At 39.1% G+C, this 21200-nt stretch overlaps 1 protein-coding gene across 1 annotated transcript in view; it reads right to left on the reverse strand.

Annotated features, from left to right (window-relative positions):
* The window catches only part of LMBR1 (limb development membrane protein 1), a 134900-nt gene that overhangs the window by 35234 nt on the left and 78466 nt on the right, over window positions 1-21200 (reverse strand). Inside the window, exons 8-11 of the mRNA XM_012654150.1 lie at window positions 14040-14166; window positions 13480-13548; window positions 12265-12329; window positions 8113-8185 (exon numbers count right to left, since the gene is read on the reverse strand). Coding sequence (XP_012509604.1) covers window positions 8113-8185; window positions 12265-12329; window positions 13480-13548; window positions 14040-14166 — 334 coding nt within the window. The remainder of the gene's footprint in view (window positions 1-8112; window positions 8186-12264; window positions 12330-13479; window positions 13549-14039; window positions 14167-21200) is intronic.

Here is a 21200-nt window from a genome sequence, read left to right on the forward strand (position 1 = left end):
ATTGAAAATGTTTTGCTTCCAAGATAACAGAATTTCCCAAAGTCCAGCATTTCTTCAATAACTAAGCTATCCTTGTACCTTTTCGTAATACATAGATATCCTTAATTTAATACATAAAATAGCCTTTGTACGTTAAAGAGGAGATACTAATGATTTAATTTAAAATATATAATGTATTTCTTAAAACAAATATAAATTTCCAATTAGGTATGTACACAATTCAAATGACTTGATGTAATAAAATGATCTCCTTAAACAATTCAGCACCCTAAACAATTCAGTGTCCTAAACTTAGTATCATAACAAATATTATTTGGAAGTAGATAACTCTAGCATTAATATAAACATATTATTTTTACATGTAACCTTTTAATTTAGAATATAACCAAAAAAAGCTCAATTAGAAAATCTTATCCAAATAACTCTTTAAAAATGTAATGGTACTTACTTTAAATGTGACCAGCATTCTCTATCACTAAGAATATGAGGGTACTCAAATGCGGCTTATTATTTCTCACCACTTATGCAAGCAACTTTATTGTTGAAGCCCAAGACTCCTAATAATTCACAGAGCAAACAGGTTCCATCTCCCTAAGTAAACACCACTTACTGTATACCACAGAGCCAAAACTGACAAGACAGACTCTGGGAACCATGTGGAAACGGAAGCCTGGCCGCTCGAGTCTCTGACGTGTCTGTTTCAACACTGTTGCTCTCTATAGAGAACACAGCTCATACACTCAGAAACTGTTTCTATGTCTATTCCATTTGCAATGCTAGTGGTTATTAAAATAATAATTTGTTTACTTCTGACAAGTCCACAAAAATATGGCTGACTATAGACCCAGTAATGTGAGACTTTTCATATTCAGTACACTGTGAAAATGCAAATATACTTTATTAATGACCACAAACAAGATTGAAAATATTAAACAATCAGCTTTAGGCACATTATATAATAATATGTACAATTAAAATAAAGGTTTGGCTTTTTTTCTACTTTAGATATAAGCTACCGGTAGATAAGATGCTAAGATCATGTTTTAACCTTTGTATTTATACATGCTACTACTGGGAATACCATCAACCACAGAAGTTGTAGTTCAAAAAGCAGCTCATGTATCTTAAGTTCATCTTCTGTTCAACAAATCTGGATCATTTTTATAGAACTTCCCTCTCTAAATTTCATAGAATATATTATACTTGACTCATATTATTCTATCTAATTTATTATTCCAAAGCATTACTCATCCACTGATATCATATAAGCTTGTATCTCTTGCAGTCACCTCATTTCTCTTGCAAAAATAATTTGTTGGGGCCACATTTACTGTTACAAATGTGATAAAAGGGCCAAGAAGCTGACAAGGCATCTCTGACTATTTCAGACCGTTGGACACAAATGTTTTTTGCTAATATATGATCATTTTCAGGCTAAGTCCAGACATTTCTCAAAGTGGCCTAGAGTCGGATAAATTCAAGATAGTCTCACTTCAGTGACACAGCAAGCAGCAAATAGTACCTTAGAATGGCCACTGCCAGAAGCTAGCAGAACGCCTGGAGAAATCCGAGATGAAAGTAATTTAGAGGACATAGGATAAAATCTGATGTGAGCTCCCTTGTATCATCAAATGTGTTACATGAAAGACATCAGATAAGTAATGACCAAATTAGCAAATCATCTTGCCAATGATAATGGGAAATGCCTCTAACAGGATGCTACTACTTAAAGGAACCATAAATACCATCCTAAACCTTGGCACCTTCATAAAATTCCCTGGCAAACTCAACTTAGTTATAAATAGCAAGATTCAAGGACTGATGATGACACTAAGTGCTTTTGACAGGTCACTAAGTTCCATGAAAAGGTCATATAAGACACGTCTTATGTTTTTCAATCCCTTTATTTTTCAGGATACAAAGGTATTGCAACCTGACACTCAGCAAAAATGTAACAACTACATCATCTGTGTTCTTAAGAAGAATTAATGCAAGCTTCAATGGAAAGCACTTTTTAAAAAGATTACAATCAAGGAGGAAAGTATTAATAATTGCTACAAAAAGTGATACACTAATAACTTTTTATCATGAAGATGAAAATAGTATCTGACAAAATTGAATTGAATTATTAAGTTCAAAGGCTACAATATTTTCTTAATAAATTACATTAAAAGAACTGTGGAGGTTTTGAACTTAACAAAAAATAATTTTTATTCATTATGGTACTACTTCTAAAGTTACCCAGTACACCCATGGGCTATATACGTGCACAAAAGCTAATTATTTCAATTAATGCTGTTGCATTACTTAAACATTTAAACATGTTAATGATATATGTATCTTCTTAATGCTGGGAAGAAATTACAAACAATTTTCTACCACAATTAATATAATGGGAATTTCTGTCAGGCTACTCTTCCAGGGTCTTACAGTAGAAACAGCTCTTGACTGCTCGTATTTCATGGCCAGAACAAGAGGGGAAGCACCTTACTTCCGCTTCTTCACTGACGCTGTGCAGCACACGGTCCTCCTGCCCCCTAACCATAGCATGTCCTCAGCGGTCCCCACTCTGGGCCTTCCTAAATACTCTCTCCAAGTGATTCTGTCCAATCCTGTCACTGAATTTTACTTTCCCTTCCTTCTTCACTTCTATGCCATGTGTGTTTTTCCATCTATTCATTTACTCATGGGACAAATATTTACTACATACCCACCATGCGTCTAGCAGAATTATAGGATCAGGGTACAGACAGGACAAAAACTAACAAAATTCTCTGCCCCTGTGGAGTTTATGTTCTAGTGTGGAGAGACAGGCAATATACAAAAAGCAAAAGGGTTAATATGGCAGGCAGTGGAAAGTGCTATAGAAAAAAAATAAAGCAGGAAAGGGAGTGGAGGTGGGGCGTGGTGATATCAAACAGATACCCACAAGGCTCACTCGAGTGGGAAAGCCCTACATTTAGGTACAGACCCAAAGAGAAAAGGCAGAAGGGAGTACAGATGCCCTGAGGGAGGAGGGGCCTCAGTGAGGGGAGCAGCAAGGAGACAGCAGGAGGTGATGTCAGGGGGTCCACGGGCAGGAGGCATCAGGGTCGCTCTTACTCAGAAGGAAAAAGGAAGGCATCTGAGGTCTTTGAGCAAACAAGTGAGAAGATCTGACTTACATTTGCGAAGACTCTCTGACTCACAAGGCCAAAGACAGATGCCCAGAAGCCAACTAGGAAGCTAACTGCAAAAATCTCTAAAATGGGTGATTATTGCTCAAACCAGGGGGGTAGCAGTATAGGTGGTGAGACATGGTCAGATTCTGGAGCTATTTTGAAGCTAAAAACAACAGCTTTTGCTGAAGGAATCCATGTGGGAATTAAGAGAAAGAGACTCTAAGGATGGGAAGAATGATTTGCCACTTGCAGAGATGAGCTGATTATAACAGAAGTAGAATTTGAGATAAGATCTTAAGTTAATCTTGGACATGATATATTTAAGATGTAGTCCAGGCATAGTGGCAAACACCTGTAATCCTAGTACTCTGGGAGGCCAAGGCAAGAGGATCACTTGAGGTCAGGAGTTCAAGACCAGCCCGAGCAAGAGAAAAACCCCATCTCTACAAAAAACAGAAAAATTAGCCGGGTGTGGTGGTGCCTGTAGTCCCAGCTACTCGGGAGGCAGGAGCAGGAGGATTGCTTGAGCCCCAAGTGTTTGAGGTTGTAGAATTATGATGATGCCACTGCATGCTAGCCCAGGTAACAGAGCAAGACTGTGTCTCAAAAAAAAAAAAAAAAAATGCCTATTAGACATCCAGATGGAAATGTCTACCAGACAGTTGGATCTTTAGGTTCCAAGTTCAGAGAAGAGGTCAGCAGCTTATAGATGGTATTTAAAGCCATAAGATCAGATGAGATAACAAGGGAATAAAACCAAATAGAGAAGAGAAGTTTAAGGAATGAGGCCTAAGGCATTCCAGGTAAAGAATTTATGGACAGAGAAAAACCAGCAAAGTAGATTAAGAAAATGCAGCCCCTTTAATGAAAGGAACAGGAAAATGTGATGAACTGAAAACCAAGTGGAATGAAAAATATTTCAAGGAGGAAAGAGAGTAAGAGGAGGTCTGCGAAGTCACAGACCAACGTGATGACGGCGTCTCCTAGCACAGTAGAAGCAAGAGTGAGTTCACAACAAAACATCAAGCACGGAACAGAAACCCATAAGCACACAACTCCGATGAGCTTTGCCATAAAGAAGAGCAAAGCAATGAGGCGGTGAGCTAGCGGGGATATGAGGTCAACACAGACACCTTTCTCTCTCTCTTTCCTTCTGGAAAATTGCAGTGTATCTCTAGGCTGATGGGAAGGATCCAGTTGGGGCAGAACTGGTCACAAGGTGTGGAGGGAAGAATCGCTAGAGTTGTGTCCTAGAGTCAGTGTGAAGGGACAAAACCCAGGGCAGCAGAGAGGCTGGCCTTAGCCAGGAGCATGGGCAATTCAGCCGCGGCACCAGAAGAGACCACGAATGTGAGAACTGCAAGAAGGGGAGTTGGGATGGAGGACAAGGCTTGTGAAAATCCTCTCAGGATTGCTTCTGTTTTCTCAAGAAAATAGAAAACAAGATCACCAGTTGAGACTGAGGATGGTGAAGAAGATGTGAGGAAAGACAAGACAAAGAAAAAAACAAAAAACAAACAAAAAGTCATCCAGGAGAACGTAAAGTAAATGTAAGATACTGGCCATGCATTTAAAGGAAGGCCAGGCAGCTGGCTGGGCTGCCAGCTAACCAGGAGTGAGTGCAGACAGCAGGGACAGCTGGAGACCACCAAGGCTCAGGCTTCACCAGGCCCTCATGCAATACGGTGGGACGGGGGAAGGGAGCTGAGAGCATGTACAAAGGACTGGTGCTAACAATGGCCCAGGAATTTAAACCGCATAAGGAAGTAGCGCTATGGGAGAAATAGGAGCTGGGGGCTAAGGAAAAGTTACCAGGATAAGTGGCATGTTAAGTCTCTACACTGAAGAATCGTAGGCAATGCAGTACTAGAAGAGAGCTGGGAAAATAAGAGGCGGTAGCTAGAGAGAGGGATGCTTGACTGTGAGATCAGGCAAGAACTTGAGTTCCTGCTGATGGCAGGGCATGGGTTACGTCCAGGCATGAGGGGCTGAGGCAGACGATCCAAAAGGAGAGAGCACTAGTTTGCAGGTGGGGGGAGGAGGGGATGCGTATATTCACACCTAGCGGGTGCGGTGCGCACCGTCTTGGGGATGGACACGTTTATAGCTCTGACTCGGGCAGGGCAAAGGTAATATATGTAACCTAAACATTTGTACCCCCATAATATGCCAAAATAAAAAAACGGAGAGGGCAAGGAGTTTCCCAGAGTGTCAGAAAGGCCATGTGTATGGACACTGAAATCGCCGTGAATACGGCAGGCATGGAACGCCCTAGTCAGAGAGAATGACGAGGAACAAGGTGCTAAAATCAGCCAGGAAGGAGCAGGAATGGCCTGGGAGGTGAAGCGATGACGGGAAGAGGTCACAGTCTGATGACACAAGGTTCAAAGTGTTGGAGAGCACCAAAAGAGAACAAGAGGACACCTACCCAAACTATGGGGGTGTGGGGAAGAACAGAGCCACCAAGTGAGAGCACTGCAGGAGAAGCATCGTGTGCTGAGAGAGCCAAGTTTCTTTAAACAAGAAGATGAAGGTTGAAGACACGGGTTTTTGATGGTTTAACTCTCCATTCCAAAGGGTATAAGCAGAGAGCTTCAGGAGCTAGGAGAAAGTGGAAAATCAGTTCAGCAATGGGATGCATAGAGACATGGGGGCAAAGGGTGCAGGATGCAAAGGACCTGGGGGTTCTGGGCCCCTTATACTGTCCATCATGAAGAGGGGGGAAGGGCACAACGGACCCATTAGTCCTGAGGGTCTCGAGGCACAGGGCAGAAGAGAGGCTGTGTGCCGAGGGACAGGAAGGGTGGGTGTCTTGCCAAGGTCATGGTGAGTTATGTGGACATCTCTCTACTCCTGCCAGGATAATGGGGACATGGGAGAGGGCTTGTCTTAGCCAAACGACAGGAGCTCTGGGGTCCCGCCTGCTCTAGGAACACACAGAACTCCTTCCCCTCTTTCTTTTTTTCAAGTTGTTTAAACACTAGATAAAAATCTATAGGTTCTTGCCCTCTTTGCCCCCTTTTCTTCAGTTGACTAGCCTATAATCTGGAGACTTAGAGCCCTAACTCACCTGCACCACATCTGGTGCTCAGGACATGCAATGAACAAAAAGGGGAAGGAGAAGGAGTAGAGAGCAGACTGGACCGGACAGCTTCTTCGGGCTGCTGATCAGCATTATAATAGCGCACAGCTTTGCTTCATTTTACAAACACATTTTATGAGATAATGACAATATAACAAGAACAAAACCTCCCTACAGCATTAAACCTACAGCATCATCAAGCGTCAGATAAGAACACTGGAGAAGTCACAACCAGGCACTCCGTCATAAAGCTACACTGATTTGTCACTTTTCGAGACAGAGTCTCGCTCTGTCACCCAGGCTGGAGTGCAGTGGTGCAATCATCGCTCACTGCAGCTTCAAACTCCTGAGCTCAAGCAATCCTCCCATCTCAGCCTTCTGAAATGCTGGGGTTTCATACTGATATTTTATAAACCGGGCATGAAAACTCAACTCCAATAATATAACAACTACTACGAACAGTCAAGAAAAAAAGTACCTTCAAGAAAAAAAATAATGTTATTCCTACAGTAAAGCACTTCTTGATATTGTTTAAGTAGCATGTTTGCTAAGATAACCATAAAGCTGAGCTCAGAGTAAGCCACGCAGATGTCCCAGAGTCCTGTGATGCACATCACACATCCAACGCGCGCTAAGAAAAGCATACTCAACGTGCCATTGGAAAAACGCCACCATGAATTACGGGATAAATCAACACTGTAATCTGTATTTTTTAAAAGTCTTTACTCTCATTATTCTGCAGTTCTTTTTAATACCAAAAGTAAAAAAATTAAAACTTTACTTTTGTTTTATAATTTAAAATATAAAATAGTTGTTACAACAAAACACATTTGACATAATACTAGCTTAAATAAAATAAAAATAAAATTTAAAAAGTTTAGCTTACTAACTTCCTATTTCTATACTTTCTTTAAAAATGCCTTTAATTTCTTCCCAGCTTTACTGGATTCAAATTTCTGGCCTCCAAAATTGTGAGATAATAAATATATTTTGTTTTAAAAGATCAAAAACACTGGCGAAGCATGATTTTTTTATCTTGTCTTTTCCTCTGCACATTTTGATAAACATACTCTACTGAAGCTCACAATTCTTAATCTATATTAGTCAAAATGTCCATTTTGCCATAGAACCATCTATGGTATAAACATAAATCATTCAGCCTGTTATTTACCACCTGAAATAGTCCACAGTGGCTAACCAGAAGCAAACCACAAAATCGTAATAATTATCCTAACATATCATTAATGAGTTTCACTGAAAATATTTCAGACAGCTTATCAGTTATAAACAGTGCATGGTCTACCAAAATTGTATGTACTAAAATTATACTTAGCATTAGCTATCATATCAATTCCTCATCCTCTCCAAAACCAATCCATCTCTTCTCTATGACATTTCTATGTTCATTGGGGTGTTTTATTTATTTTGACTTGGCTTTATTTTATAATACATTTAGCCTTCTAGCAAGAATTTCTTTTTTAATTTCTTTGATATAACAAACTACTTTTGAATTTGAGGAAAAAAAAGATTTAGAAAGATTCTGGAAATACTTTTTTTTCCCTACCGTGGAAGAGGAAAGTGAGAAAAAGCTATATTTTTGTTTTTGTTTTATTTTGATCAGACTTAATTTAAATTCTTTAATTCATGGAGAACTATATTTTACCTTTCCTGGATCTTAGCCCCGCTAGATTACAGCCGAGCCCTGCGGCAAACTTTCTTCAGCGGAAAAGTTCCCTTATTACTCCTAAGTCTTCACCCCTCACAACAGCACAAAACACCGAGAGGTTTCCTTTTTTTACCCTTCAATTATCTGTCTTTTCTTTAATTAAAAATTTTTTATTCTGGTCTAAATAAGTAATATATACATACCATTTAGCCGTCTCTGGAGTGATTCTTCCTCTAAGGTAATAATATAAATTTGTTCATCCAGGTCTTCAAGAATCTAAATTTAAAGATAAAACTATTCAACAGCGCAACATTAAAAAACCAGTGTTTATGAAGATGTTTAGGCTATTTGACCTATTATTTTAGATAATGTATTCATTCAAATTACTAAGCACCCAAATTAAAAATGCTCAAGCTATTTTATTTACAAATTAAGTATATTTTCACATATAACACATCAAACGTTGATTATCGCAAAACCTACATACAAATTGGATATTTTTAAAGTTTAAAGGATTAAACTAAATAACTCTGCTGTTTTCTCAATGGCAAATAAATGCATGAATTTTAAACAGCCAAAAAGCTAAATACAGTAAATATCTCTACCTGAGCCAATGTTTTAGAGCTAGATTTGTTTTCTCATTTATGATCCCCTACATAATGTCTAAAACAAAGAATCCATATGCTACATCAATAACATGCAATACTTTCCATTTATGTCATCTTTATGTACTAAAAACATTCCATAAATATTGAAGATTGCTATTATCAAAATCATCCAGTAGAATCCTAGAGAAGTGGTATGTTTACATATAAACCACTCAACACCAAGCCACACAATACTAGTTCAAAAAAAAAAAAAAAAACACTAATCAGTTACCAACTGTATGGGATATTATCTGCAAAGTCTTCAAAATTGATAAAACCTAAAATTGGTTTAATTCTAGTTTTGTTAACACAACTATCCTTCTACGAAAGGATCTTAACTATCTTCCTAGCTCTGGGGAAAATCTGAAAGCCCAGAGCTGATATCAGTGTTCCATATCATTCACACCCAAGCTACTTATTCTCGGCAAAAAAATAAATTGTGAGAAGTTAACGGACAAAACAACAGGATGGAAACTATATATACATATATATATTTTATATATACAAATAAAATATATGTATTATAGATGTATACACACACACATATATGCATGTGTGTGTGTGTATGTGTCTGTGTGTGTATATATATATATAAACCTTTCAGCTGCCCAATAAGGTATTTTCAGAAAACAAATTCTCAAATCATGCAATCCCTATCAGGTATCAATTTATACGGTTTATGTGAAATTTATTTAAAGCGATTTAATAAGTCTCAGTCTTTCAACAAATATCTATGGTCCTCTGTAGCCTGAGCTAATGACTGGATAAACATACTCTCTACCCTTGGGAGCCTAAACTTGGGAGGGGAGAAAAAAATAAAGAATAAAATAAGAATAATTAATAATAAACAAACAGACATACAAATAATGACAAAGAAAGACCACTCATGAGGGATAAAGGGGTGGGAAGGAAGGGAAGGGGAGACCTAAACAGGCCAGCCAGTGAGGCCTCTCCAAGGAGATGACACGTGAGCTGAGTAGCACATGCCGGAATGTGTGACGGTCCTGAGGGAGAGAGAGTGGTACACTGAAAGGACCGACTGGATGCAGTGAGCTGGGGGAGTAATCCCGGATGGAGCTGGGGTTTACAGGAGTAGACATGCACCATATATCTCGGGGGCCATGACCCAAGGTTTCTTTCCCATTGGTGCTTCACCTCACTTTGTACTGTTTAGATCAGAATTGGCAGTTTTTACTTTTCTTAAGGTCTAACCAATAAAAGGATTTTTATCTTGCTGTGCAAATTGTCCAATAATCACTTACCACCAGAGGTATGTCTTAGTATGACAATGAGTAGCACACAGATATGTGTGTTAAGTGCTGTAAGCATTATCCCCCTTGACTTCTGCAACCCCATGAGGAACAAACTGTTGCCATCCCCACTTTATATTGTAAGAAACAAAGGTTGAGCAAAGAAAAGTTGTGTGCCTTTGAGGCCTATCTTCATAACTCCTATGAGCTAATGGGCTTAAATATGAGTAACACAGTCCTTGACCTCACACGGATTATATTCTAGTGTAGCAGAAGAAATAGGATGAGTTTTTTAAAATTATAAGATTAAAATAAATGTCATAACTGAAACTTAAATAAAATATTACAAAAGTTCAAAGAAGAAAGATTACTTCTACTTGGGGAGAAAAAGTTTTGCCCAGTGTTTTTTTATTTTTTTTCTATAAGAGACGGGGTCCACTATGTTGCCCAGGCTGATCTGAAACTCTGGCCTCAAGTAATTCTCCCACCTCAGCCTTCCAAAGTGACGAGATCACAGGCATGAGCCACCACACCTGGCTTGGGCAGTGTTTTTGATGGTAGTAGTACCTTACCTGATAGCTTAAATTACTAAAAGGAGGAAAGACATTTCAAACAGAGGAAACTATAAGCAAAACACAGAGGAGGAGAGGGATGAAGTCCACTCAGACGAAGGCAGTTCTGACTCTGGCGCTCATGGCAGAATAGAACAGTGATCCAAAGCCTGTGCTCGAACCCTGCTCCATATCATAGATCTATGATATTGTACAAACTACTTAATCTCCCTGAACTGACATTAATTCAGCCATAAAACAAGAATACCACTACTTATCTTACGGGTTTGTCATCGGGATGACATAAAATTATGTGTGTAAAACATAGTGCTTATCACTAGCATGTAGTATATACTCAGTTACTCAATAAATAACCTTTATTATTACATGCTAGGAACAAGAAAAGAGGCAAAGATAACTGAGGCTTTGAGGATATTGTAATAGAAGACAAGTCTGGGAGAAAAATGGGTTTGGGGAGCAGAGTTTGCAGCTCCATGGGGCGTTCAGTCGCAGCACTTACAGATACTGTACTTTGTTTCCATCGTCTGTTGCTCGTTAGAATCGGGCATTTAGAAGCGCTGTGCACAGAGACGGTCAGGCACTGAGAGCAGAGCACTAACAGAATTTCAGACCAAGGACAGAAATTTAAACATTTGTCTATATTTAGGGGGCGGGAAATAGAAATGAAGCAAGAGATCAAAAAAAGAAAACCAGAGAAGTAAGAAGAAACTAAATGAATGCAGTGTCATAGAACCTCTCTCAGAGGAAAGTGAACTTTAAGATCTGACAGCATGATGTTGTACTTGAGTATACATTTATATATTTTCATAAAATACATTTATGTATTTTTTATAAATTAAATTTTACTTTTAAAAGAAGATATGAAGTGATACGACTTTCAATTAAGCAAACATTTACTAAGAGAATATCCACTCTAACATTTCCTCAGTGTTCTCCCTTAACGAATCATGATAGGGAAGACAAACACATGACCGTAACGATTTAATAATATTACTAGTGAGATACAAACAAAGGGGATGTGAGAAATGCAGAGGAAGGAGTTTAATTATTTTTACTTAAAGAAGTGAGGCAAAGTTCAAAGATACGCAGTGAGCAGAGCTGCTCTTTGAGAGGGGCCTTCCGGAGGCCGCTGGGTGGCTGGGATAGGTGGGAGGCACTGCAGGACAGAGACGGGCGAGGAGGAGCGACAGAGCCTGGCCAGAGCAGCGCAGCCGGCTGGGGAGTGAGCAGGAGAGGCCTGAGGGACACACATGAGGGGGACGGGCTGCGAGAGGCCTTGTAACATGTAAGTAGTTTAGACTTGACGTTGTAGGCAATGAGGATCCATGAAAATAAATTAAGTGACAAATTCCCTAGGTACAGATAAGAAACTATTTTTATATTATTAAATATCTGATAAAATAGAAACCAACACTCTTAGGGGTAAATCATTAGAATTGCTACCAGTAGAAAATCATTTTTAAGTGAATATACAGTATTTCTGAGATTAAAGGCAAAGTATAATTCAATTAATCAAGATATAATATGCAGATAAATTTTCAGAAACATAACTGCTTTGTAAATCAAAGCATACATGTGCTAAATTTTGAAACATAATAGAGTACTGTTTGATATAAGGCAACAAATATCTAAAATAACTGCAAATACATATGAAAATTTTGTTTTAAATTTTGCTAGAAAAATTTTTACCTCAGTGCCTATTAGTTAGTATTTTAAAAGCAAAACCAAAATTGATTTCCAAAGATGAAAAAGATTTTAAAAAAACAATTAGAGTGATAAACCTATAAAAATATTCTTATTTCTAAATGCTAGTTCACAATCTAAAAGATGCTGAAATGTAAACACATTTATTTAATAAACAAAATTATTTATAATAGAATACTTACTGTTGGCTTCACCAGCAACTGACCCATCACTGTGAACATACGGGAAAGGCCGACTGGTGTGCACACTGCAGAGATGAGACCACAACAGAGAGAAACTGCACTTCAGAGCTGGGACAGATAAACAACTGGCCCATAAGAAATAGAGCCAGGTCAAAGATTATTATTTTAAGAATGTTCTTGTCTCCAATTTAGATTCTCAGTGTTTTGTCAGAGGACTGTTCAGCTTCATCAATAAAAAGCTAGAGGGGCGTTACTACAGCTAATGAAAGAGATATGAAGACAGAAGAAGATTTAGGATAGTCAAGATTCTAGCAGTTGAATAGGAATAAACACTTTTGCTTAAAAGAAGCTAAAGAAAACCAAGCAGAGAACAGATTAAATTTCAAGTATTAATAGAACTGAGAACCAGATAAGAATATCTAAAAGCAACAACTATAGTCTTAAGTCTTTTGAACTACATTTACCTAAGATAGGTTTTGATGCTACAAGTAAAACAAAACAAATTTTGAAGTAAAAACTACAAATTCATCATATAGAATTCTACCATTTCCATTTAAAAGCAGTTTCTAGGCTAGGTGCAATGGTTCATGATCATAATCCCAGCACTTTGGAAGGCCAAGGCAGGAGGATCGCTTGAGCCCAGGAGTTAGAGACCAGCCTGGGCAACATAGCAAGACTGTGTCTCTAAAAAAACAAACAAATAAAAATTAGCCAGGTGTGCTAGAGCACACCTGTAGTCTCAGCTACTCAGGAGGCTGAGGTAGGAGGATCACTTGAGCCCAGAAATTTGAGGCTGCAGTGAGCTATGTTTGTGCCACTGCATGCTAGCCTGGGCAACAGAGCAAGACTCTGCCTCTAATTAATTGATTGATTGATTGATTGACTGATGCAGAATCTAGCATTGTGATGGGGTGGGAGGAGGAGCAGGGCATGTGTGTATAAGTGTGTGGTATGTGTCATTGTGTGTGTGAGTGTGAATGTGTCTCTCTATATATAATTCAATGGATGAAGCCTTCCTTAGAGAACAAAAGTATCTTATTATTTCAAAGTTTCTGTTTATCAAAATTTATTTTAAACAAAAAAAAAGTTAGGGCCCACTCAGAAAAATCTCCAAGTTGTTAAAGTATCTCATGATTAAATTTTCCCATAGATTTTCCAGAATACAGGACAATTAATTCTACTTTCCTATCAATAATAAGTCAGAAAAATACTTACAGAGAAGTAACAAACATCCCATCAATGATATACAGGAATATAAATATGGTAGATAGAACTCCCAGAGATCTATAAGAAGAGTAAATATATTTTAATAAATCCAAAATACTACACATTAAGATATAGTTAGTCTGTATTAAGATAAGATATAGGCTGACTATATCTTAATATACAGTAAATATCGTAATTGCCTGTTTGAGTCTACTAAACCATATAATTTCTAAATTGTACAATAAAAAGATCTAAAATAGAAGAACAGGAAATAATCCTTTTGTAAAACCTGTTTGGAGGGAGAAAAAAAAGGCTCCATGGAATTTAAAAACAGAAACCAATTAACCAAAAAAAAAAAAAAATCTGAAAAGTTGCTTACTCATTCTGCATATATGAAATGAACATTCATTTCTTTTCATAAACCTATCTAAAAATGTCTCAATTCTGTAAATTAACATGAAAAGTTAACTTAAAAAGAGTCATTAAAATATTTTTTAAATTTAATGTGTAATTATATCCCAAACTATAGTTTCCCTTATAGAAACTGGTTAAAATAAATAAATGCATACCATATAAAGATTCCATACTGGCAGCATCATTGTCAATGAGCGCTGAGGCTACCCACACTATCCCAAGAATCAATAATGCAAGAAGAACCAGCATGACCAGAGTTTCTAAAATGCGGGCTCGGATCCCCTGAAAAATATAAGAGATATTATTTTAGTATTTTATTTTATCTCATGAACAATAAGCTTTCTACCCATATGAAAGCATAAAATAATCCTTTGGAAAGGGAGGAAATTCATATTTATTAACAAGAAAAAAAACACTAAATGCTTACAATTTATAATGTTTAGACTGACTTTTCTTTTCAAAATTATTAAGCTTAAAATAAAATACAAAAAAATCCTTCATAAAAACATGTGCAGAACCATTTTTAACAACTACTTTCCTAACACTTTGCACTAACAAAGTAGATTAATGAATTTCTATCTGTGATTCAAATCAAGAGAATATAAGGCTAATTATGGCATACAGCCAAACAGTTCAGTGAACATTAAACTTGGTGAAAGCACAATGCACCAATTTACTGGAGAACGTCATTTTCCATTAGCATGAATTCTGTGTAGCTCCTCACAGCCTCCGGAGCCCTCTAGTGTGCCGCTGAGGAACTGTTCATTGTAATCCAGTATATAAACTATATATTATTTTAATCAATTATATATAATTCCTTTCTTCACATCATATGGAATTTCCATTAATCCAGGAGGCTAGAATATAATGAGGAATCACTATGCACAATTTTTCTTTAAATGTAAAACAAATTCTGCCTCAGGGACAAACTAAAGGCCAGACTTAAAGGTGAAAACTGCAGGACAAGGCGAAAAAAAAACTTCTTTATATTCCTGAAAAGTCACCAAATGACTGAATCTGTAGCTAAAGTTAAAGATTCACATTGATATTCTGTACTGTAATGCACTAACCTACAATATCTAACATAACAAAAATAGTTATAAGTATATCCATGTTTCTCAATAAATTATGTAATCTTCCATTTCACATTAAAAATAGTTTAAAGATATGAGTTATAAAGATCCAAAACACACTTGTTTCAGGTTTGTCCTAAATATTCTTCTCTAATTTCTGAACTGCAGGAATAGATTGTACTTAAATCACAGCACCCCAGTTTCTCAAGTTCAAGAAACAGGAAAGGAAAAGTCCTAAAACCACAGAGAAGTGTCCTAGATCTACATGACAACCTCAGAGGTGAAGTGGCTTTTCCCTCCTGCCCCGTCAGCAGCATCACAGACTTGCCACCGGGCTTCCCGCGGAATGTTTGAAATACTTCCTCAGAACCGGGGCCGGCTCGTCCTCAGTGTTCACAGTAAGGGAGGGCAGTGAACCAGAATGAATTAGGCTTGGATTTAACACGGGAAATCTCATGGCAAGTAGCCATTATTCGAGTGAGATGAAACAGGAACAGTCACAAAACACACTACTAAAAAATACACTACGACAAAACACATTACTGCTTTACTGAAGTAATTACTTCTTAACAATTAAATTTGTTTTCTTCAAATATTAGTATGTTCCTATGTGTTAAGAGACAGTGCTTCATGGGTCTCTCACATTTCTGTGCATCTCATGAGCAAGGACAGTTCTTGTTTGGGACTGTCTTCTCAAGAATGTTTGTACAGCAGACAGCCTTGGAAGTTATAGACACTGTCTCCCTCTGAATCAGAGGACAGGTTTGTTTACTGTCTAGTATGATAATGTTCACCTCCAAGCAAAGGTCAGACAGATTTGCTTACAAATCGGTGGGTTTCCTAAGCTCAGAGTTCCTCAGCTGTGACACAAGCCCACTGTGGGGGCTGCTCTGTGCCACCCTTGTGGGGCTCAAGGTCAAGGGGAACAGGCACCAGCAGGAAGCTTGTGCACTTGCTGTGCTAAACATAACAAAGTCCTTGGTCTCTGACCCAGGAATTTCATGTCTACAACCAATCCTGAAACTGACAGGCTAACTTGTTGGCTTGCAAGCAGGATAAAATCTCAGACCCTTCACAGTTCTTGACTGCCAACAGTTCTTGGCAACAAGGACAGGAGGCTAACAGAGACGTGGCTTTCTAGAAAAGACCTTTCAAAGGCTCACACAGGTTGGGTTAAGGGATATAAGAAGACTCCCAGGATCTAGTAGGGAACGCTCTCACCTAAGTGGTAGCCAAGCGGAAAAGCAAGAAACTACCTACTGTACGTCTGGAGGCTGAGATGCGCAGGGGTGTGAGGCTGAACCCACTGGGGGCTTGGTTGTGGTCCCCTCTCCTTTGAGTGGAATCAGGAAGGGATGTTACCATGGCAATGTAACAGCAAGCCCAGCAAGCTAAAAGGTCCCAAGGGTATAGCTGCTGAATCGAGGAGTTCTGAAGCTGAATGAGTGGTGTCAGAAATGAGGATGGAGAGCTTTGCATGAACCAAAGACATTACAAGTTCGGTTGCACCATGAGTGGCCACTCAAAGTGAAAGATGCTCTGCTTAATCGTGTGGGCCACTCATTTTCTCCATGTTCCCTCTCCCCTCCTCCCCCCCCCACTCTGACCTCCAGATGCTTGAGGAGAAAAGATGATTGGGGCAAAGTAGAGTTCTCCCTGTCCTTGGGAGGAATGAAAGCCACACAGACCCATCTGAGTATGCAGGAGTACTTCAGGGAAGAGAGGGACTCAAACTTTTATGGCTCTGTTGGGTACGGGAGCCCAAGACCATCCACCTAGTCCTTCTCAAAGGACTGTGAAATGACTCCACAGAACTGCTGGTAAACAGTGACAATTTAAAAAAAAAAAAAAATAGAGACAAATATAAATAGTGACATATATAGTTACAAACTATAATACAATGCCAAAAAATATTTTTGAAAGAGAAGTCATTTAATGATAATAATTGTAGATTATTTTATAAAGAAATAGACATTTAGATGGGAGAAAAGAAAGAGCTAAAGAAAAATTCATTTTGAATAAGGGTCATTTAAAATAATATTTCCCTTTTTGATAGTAGAGAAATTAAAGTTAAATAATGCTATTAAAAATTACAAGTTACCATTAATCTTACTAGCATCAAAGTAATAATACTAGTAACAGTAATAGTAGCTAGTATCGAAAGTAATATTACTTTCATTAATGGTGTCATGCTAACAGCCCTTCCTCCTTCCTCAAGAGGGGAGTGAATGACAGCCAAAAAGAGAAAAGAAAAAAAAAGAAATAATACAGTAAAAGAAAACATACTTACCAAAATATTAACATAGCAAAATAGATAAAAATACAAACGGATAAAAAGATAAAATCGAATATATCTATAATCATATATGCAAATTAGGCAAAAAAAAACAAAATTCAACCATATAAGACATACCTAAAATAAAGTGATACTAAAAAATATGAGTGAAATGAGATGATCAAAAGATTATTAAATGAAATTTTTAAAAAAGGTAGCAGGAGTATCTGATTTAATATAGAAAAATACCTTAAATGGGACATAGTAGGACATTTTATATTGATAAAATTTACTACACACTATATTATTATGTTCTATTTCTTTAGTTTAAATGGTGAGTACATAGGGCTTCATTGTTATTCTTTATATTATATTTAAATAAACAAAACTTTTATTCTTTATTTCTTGCATATGTTTACGTATATGATATTAAGCAAAAATTCATTCAAAATTTTAAAAAATAAAAAATTCGCAAGTGTAAGAGTCCATTTAAACAGGCAGCCACTGCTCAGTGGATACCGTCTGCCTCTGACGCAGATGAACATCAGAACCCCACCCCGGACACGGGGGGACCTCTGGATGTGAGGGCCTGCCTGGGTGGCATGGGTGGCTTGGCTGCAGCAGTGGAGCTGGGGACAGAGTTTCTCCCAAGAGGTAACTGCTACTTTTTCACCTGAAGCCGTGATGTCAGGTAGGGTCAGGCAGGCTGGGCTCTACAATACAACATTCCTATTTGGCCAGGAGCCCCGTGAGGGCCCTTCCATCTAATTGGTCATGGCGTCTAAGTTGCTCCACCCCAAAGTGGGGATGTCTGGCTAGACAGTCACATGGCCTCCACAGGCTGGGCAATCCATTTCAAAAAGAGCTGAGTGGCGGGTTAACGGCTGCCCTTTCTTAGGAGTCTACTTGAAGGCTGTGTCAGGCAGGAGTGTCTCTGCTACATTAGGAAACGGTCTTAGTACTTGGGAGTTAGGAAGTCTCTCATTAAAGCTTCTCCTCCCAGGATCCAATATTGTTTCTGTTGGGCCAAAGGCAGGGGACAGTCATGTGGCCAAGCATGTACAAGCATGTAAAGCATCAATAACAGTTATTTATTAGGCAGTGCAAGCCACACAATAGCTCAGGTTTGGGATTCCTTGCTTGACTCAGTAGCCCCACCACAATATCTTTGGACTGGCGCTGGTGGCTGGCTGCCCCAGTGTCATGCCAACAGCCCTTCCTCCTTCGATAGCAGGGGAATGAACGACAGCCAAAGCACCATTCAGCCTCATTACGCACAGGACAGTGGGGCACGCTTCCTCCCCCCACTCCCTCTCACCACTGAGTTGGGCACATTCACAATCAGATCTTAAAATTTTTTTTTTTTTTTTTTTTTTTTTTTTTTTTTTTTTTTTTGAGACAGGGTCTCACTCTGTCTCCTGGGGCTAGAATGCAATGGCATCATCATAGCTCACCACAACCTCAAACTCCTGGGCTCAAGTGATCCTCCTGCCTCAGCCTCCTGAGTAACTAAGACTATAGGCACATGCCACCACGCCCAGCTAATTTTTCTTTTATTTTTGTAGAGACGGGGTCTGGCTCTTGCTCAGGCTTATCTCAAATTCTGGACCTCAAGTGATCCTCCCATCTCAGCCTCCCAGAGTGCTACGATTACAGGTGTCAGCCACCATGTCCGGCCTGAAGAGTCTTTTCCTATCACCAAACCTGGCCTGCAGGGCCCTTGTCCTTCCTCCTCATCCAATCTCACTGCCAAAATTGTCAGGTCTGGGGTCTGGTTCTATACTTACTAAGCTAATAAGTTAGCCTGTTATTGTTACATGGATGCAGGCAGAAGACACAAGATTCCTGGGTTAGAAATAAAGGACTTTATTACTCAAGGCACAGCCAAGCAGCATGAGCATCAGCATGTCATTTCCCCTTGCTCCCAAGTCTCATGGGTGATGTCATCAGCCCAGGTGGACGTTACACACACAGTGGATTTGTGTAGCAGCTGAAGGACGGTCGTGGGGCATCCACTGCTTTTACGGCACACAGTAATAAGCAAGGCTGCTCTGTGCCCAGAAGCAGCCATCACTTCATCCCTCAAGGTTGCCCAGCACAAGCACAACCCTAACAAATGGCCCAGGCAAAGAGCAGTTGGGACCTCACAGTCTTGGCATACCCAGCAAGAACAGCTTTTTTGTTTTTGTTTTTGTTTTTTTACAAGAGAGTCTCCTTTCATTGCCCAGGCTAGAGTGCAGTGGTGACATCATAGCTCACTGCAACCTCAAACTCCTGGGCTCAAGTGATCCTCCTGCCTCAGCCTCCCCAGTAGCTGGGACTAGAGGCATGCGCCACCACGCCCAGCTAATTTTTTCTATTTTTAGTTTCCTAATTTTTGTTCTACTTTTAGTAGAGACAGGGTCTCGCTCTCGTTCAGGCTGGTCTCAAACTCCTGATCTCAAGCAATCCTCCCGCCTCAGCTTCCCAGAGTGCTGGGATTACAGGCGTGAGCTACTGTGCCTGGCCAAGAACAGTTATTAATATTAAGTCTCTTACTAAACCTGTGATATAGTTTCTCCTCCTGGGATCCGGTATTGTTTTTGTTGGGCTAAAGGGAGGGGACAGTCACTGTGGCTAAGGATGTACAATACAAGTATGTAAAGTATCAATACCAGTTATTTATTAGGCACTGCAAGCCACACAATAGTAAACTGAATCAGCCCAAAGGGCCCTACCCAAAAAAAAGGCAAGAAAGCTCAGGACCCAGGCAGACTGTCTCTTCTAACACACCTCTCTATCAGTATGTGACTGGTCAAGAAGGGAAAAATATTAAAAACAATATACAGAATCAGAAAAATAATTAACAAGGTTGATTTAATACATTTAATAAAGTAATCCCTTATAGGGAATATATTTCCATTTCAATTATTCAAGGAAAATTTACAAAACGAATTGGAAATTAAGCTACAAAAAATATGTCAAATTCTAAAATACAAATCTCTTTATCTGAATATACTACATTAATAATAAAGAATAAATTAAAATATTGAGTACATAGGGCTTCATTGTTATTCTTTATATTATATTTAAATAAACAAAACTTTTATTCTTTATTTCTTGCATATGTTTACGTATATGATATTAAGCAAAAATTCATTCAAAATTTTAAAAAATAAAAAATTCGCAAGTGTAAGAGTCCATTTAAACAGGCAGCCACTGCTCAGTGGATACCGTCTGCCTCTGACGCAGATGAACATCAGAACCCCACCCCGGACACGGGGGGACCTCTGGATGTGAGGGCCTGCCTGGGTGGCATGGGTGGCTTGGCTGCAGCAGTGGAGCTGGGGACAGAGTTTCTCCCAAGAGGTAACTGCTACTTTTTCACCTGAAGCCGTGATGTCAGGTAGGGTCAGGCAGGCTGGGCTCTACAATACAACATTCCTATTTGGCCAGGAGCCCCGTGAGGGCCCTTCCATCTAATTGGTCATGGCGTCTAAGTTGCTCCACCCCAAAGTGGGGATGTCTGGCTAGACAGTCACATGGCCTCCACAGGCTGGGCAATCCATTTCAAAAAGAGCTGAGTGGCGGGTTAACGGCTGCCCTTTCTTAGGAGTCTACTTGAAGGCTGTGTCAGGCAGGAGTGTCTCTGCTACATTAGGAAACGGTCTTAGTACTTGGGAGTTAGGAAGTCTCTCATTAAAGCTTCTCCTCCCAGGATCCAATATTGTTTCTGTTGGGCCAAAGGCAGGGGACAGTCATGTGGCCAAGCATGTACAAGCATGTAAAGCATCAATAACAGTTATTTATTAGGCAGTGCAAGCCACACAATAGCTCAGGTTTGGGATTCCTTGCTTGACTCAGTAGCCCCACCACAATATCTTTGGACTGGCGCTGGTGGCTGGCTGCCCCAGTGTCATGCCAACAGCCCTTCCTCCTTCGATAGCAGGGGAATGAACGACAGCCAAAGCACCATTCAGCCTCATTAC

Source organism: Propithecus coquereli, unplaced genomic scaffold (assembly GCF_000956105.1).
Source record: "Propithecus coquereli isolate 6110/MARCELLA unplaced genomic scaffold, Pcoq_1.0 Scaffold439, whole genome shotgun sequence".
NCBI classification, from domain to species: Eukaryota; Metazoa; Chordata; class Mammalia; order Primates; family Indriidae; genus Propithecus; species Propithecus coquereli.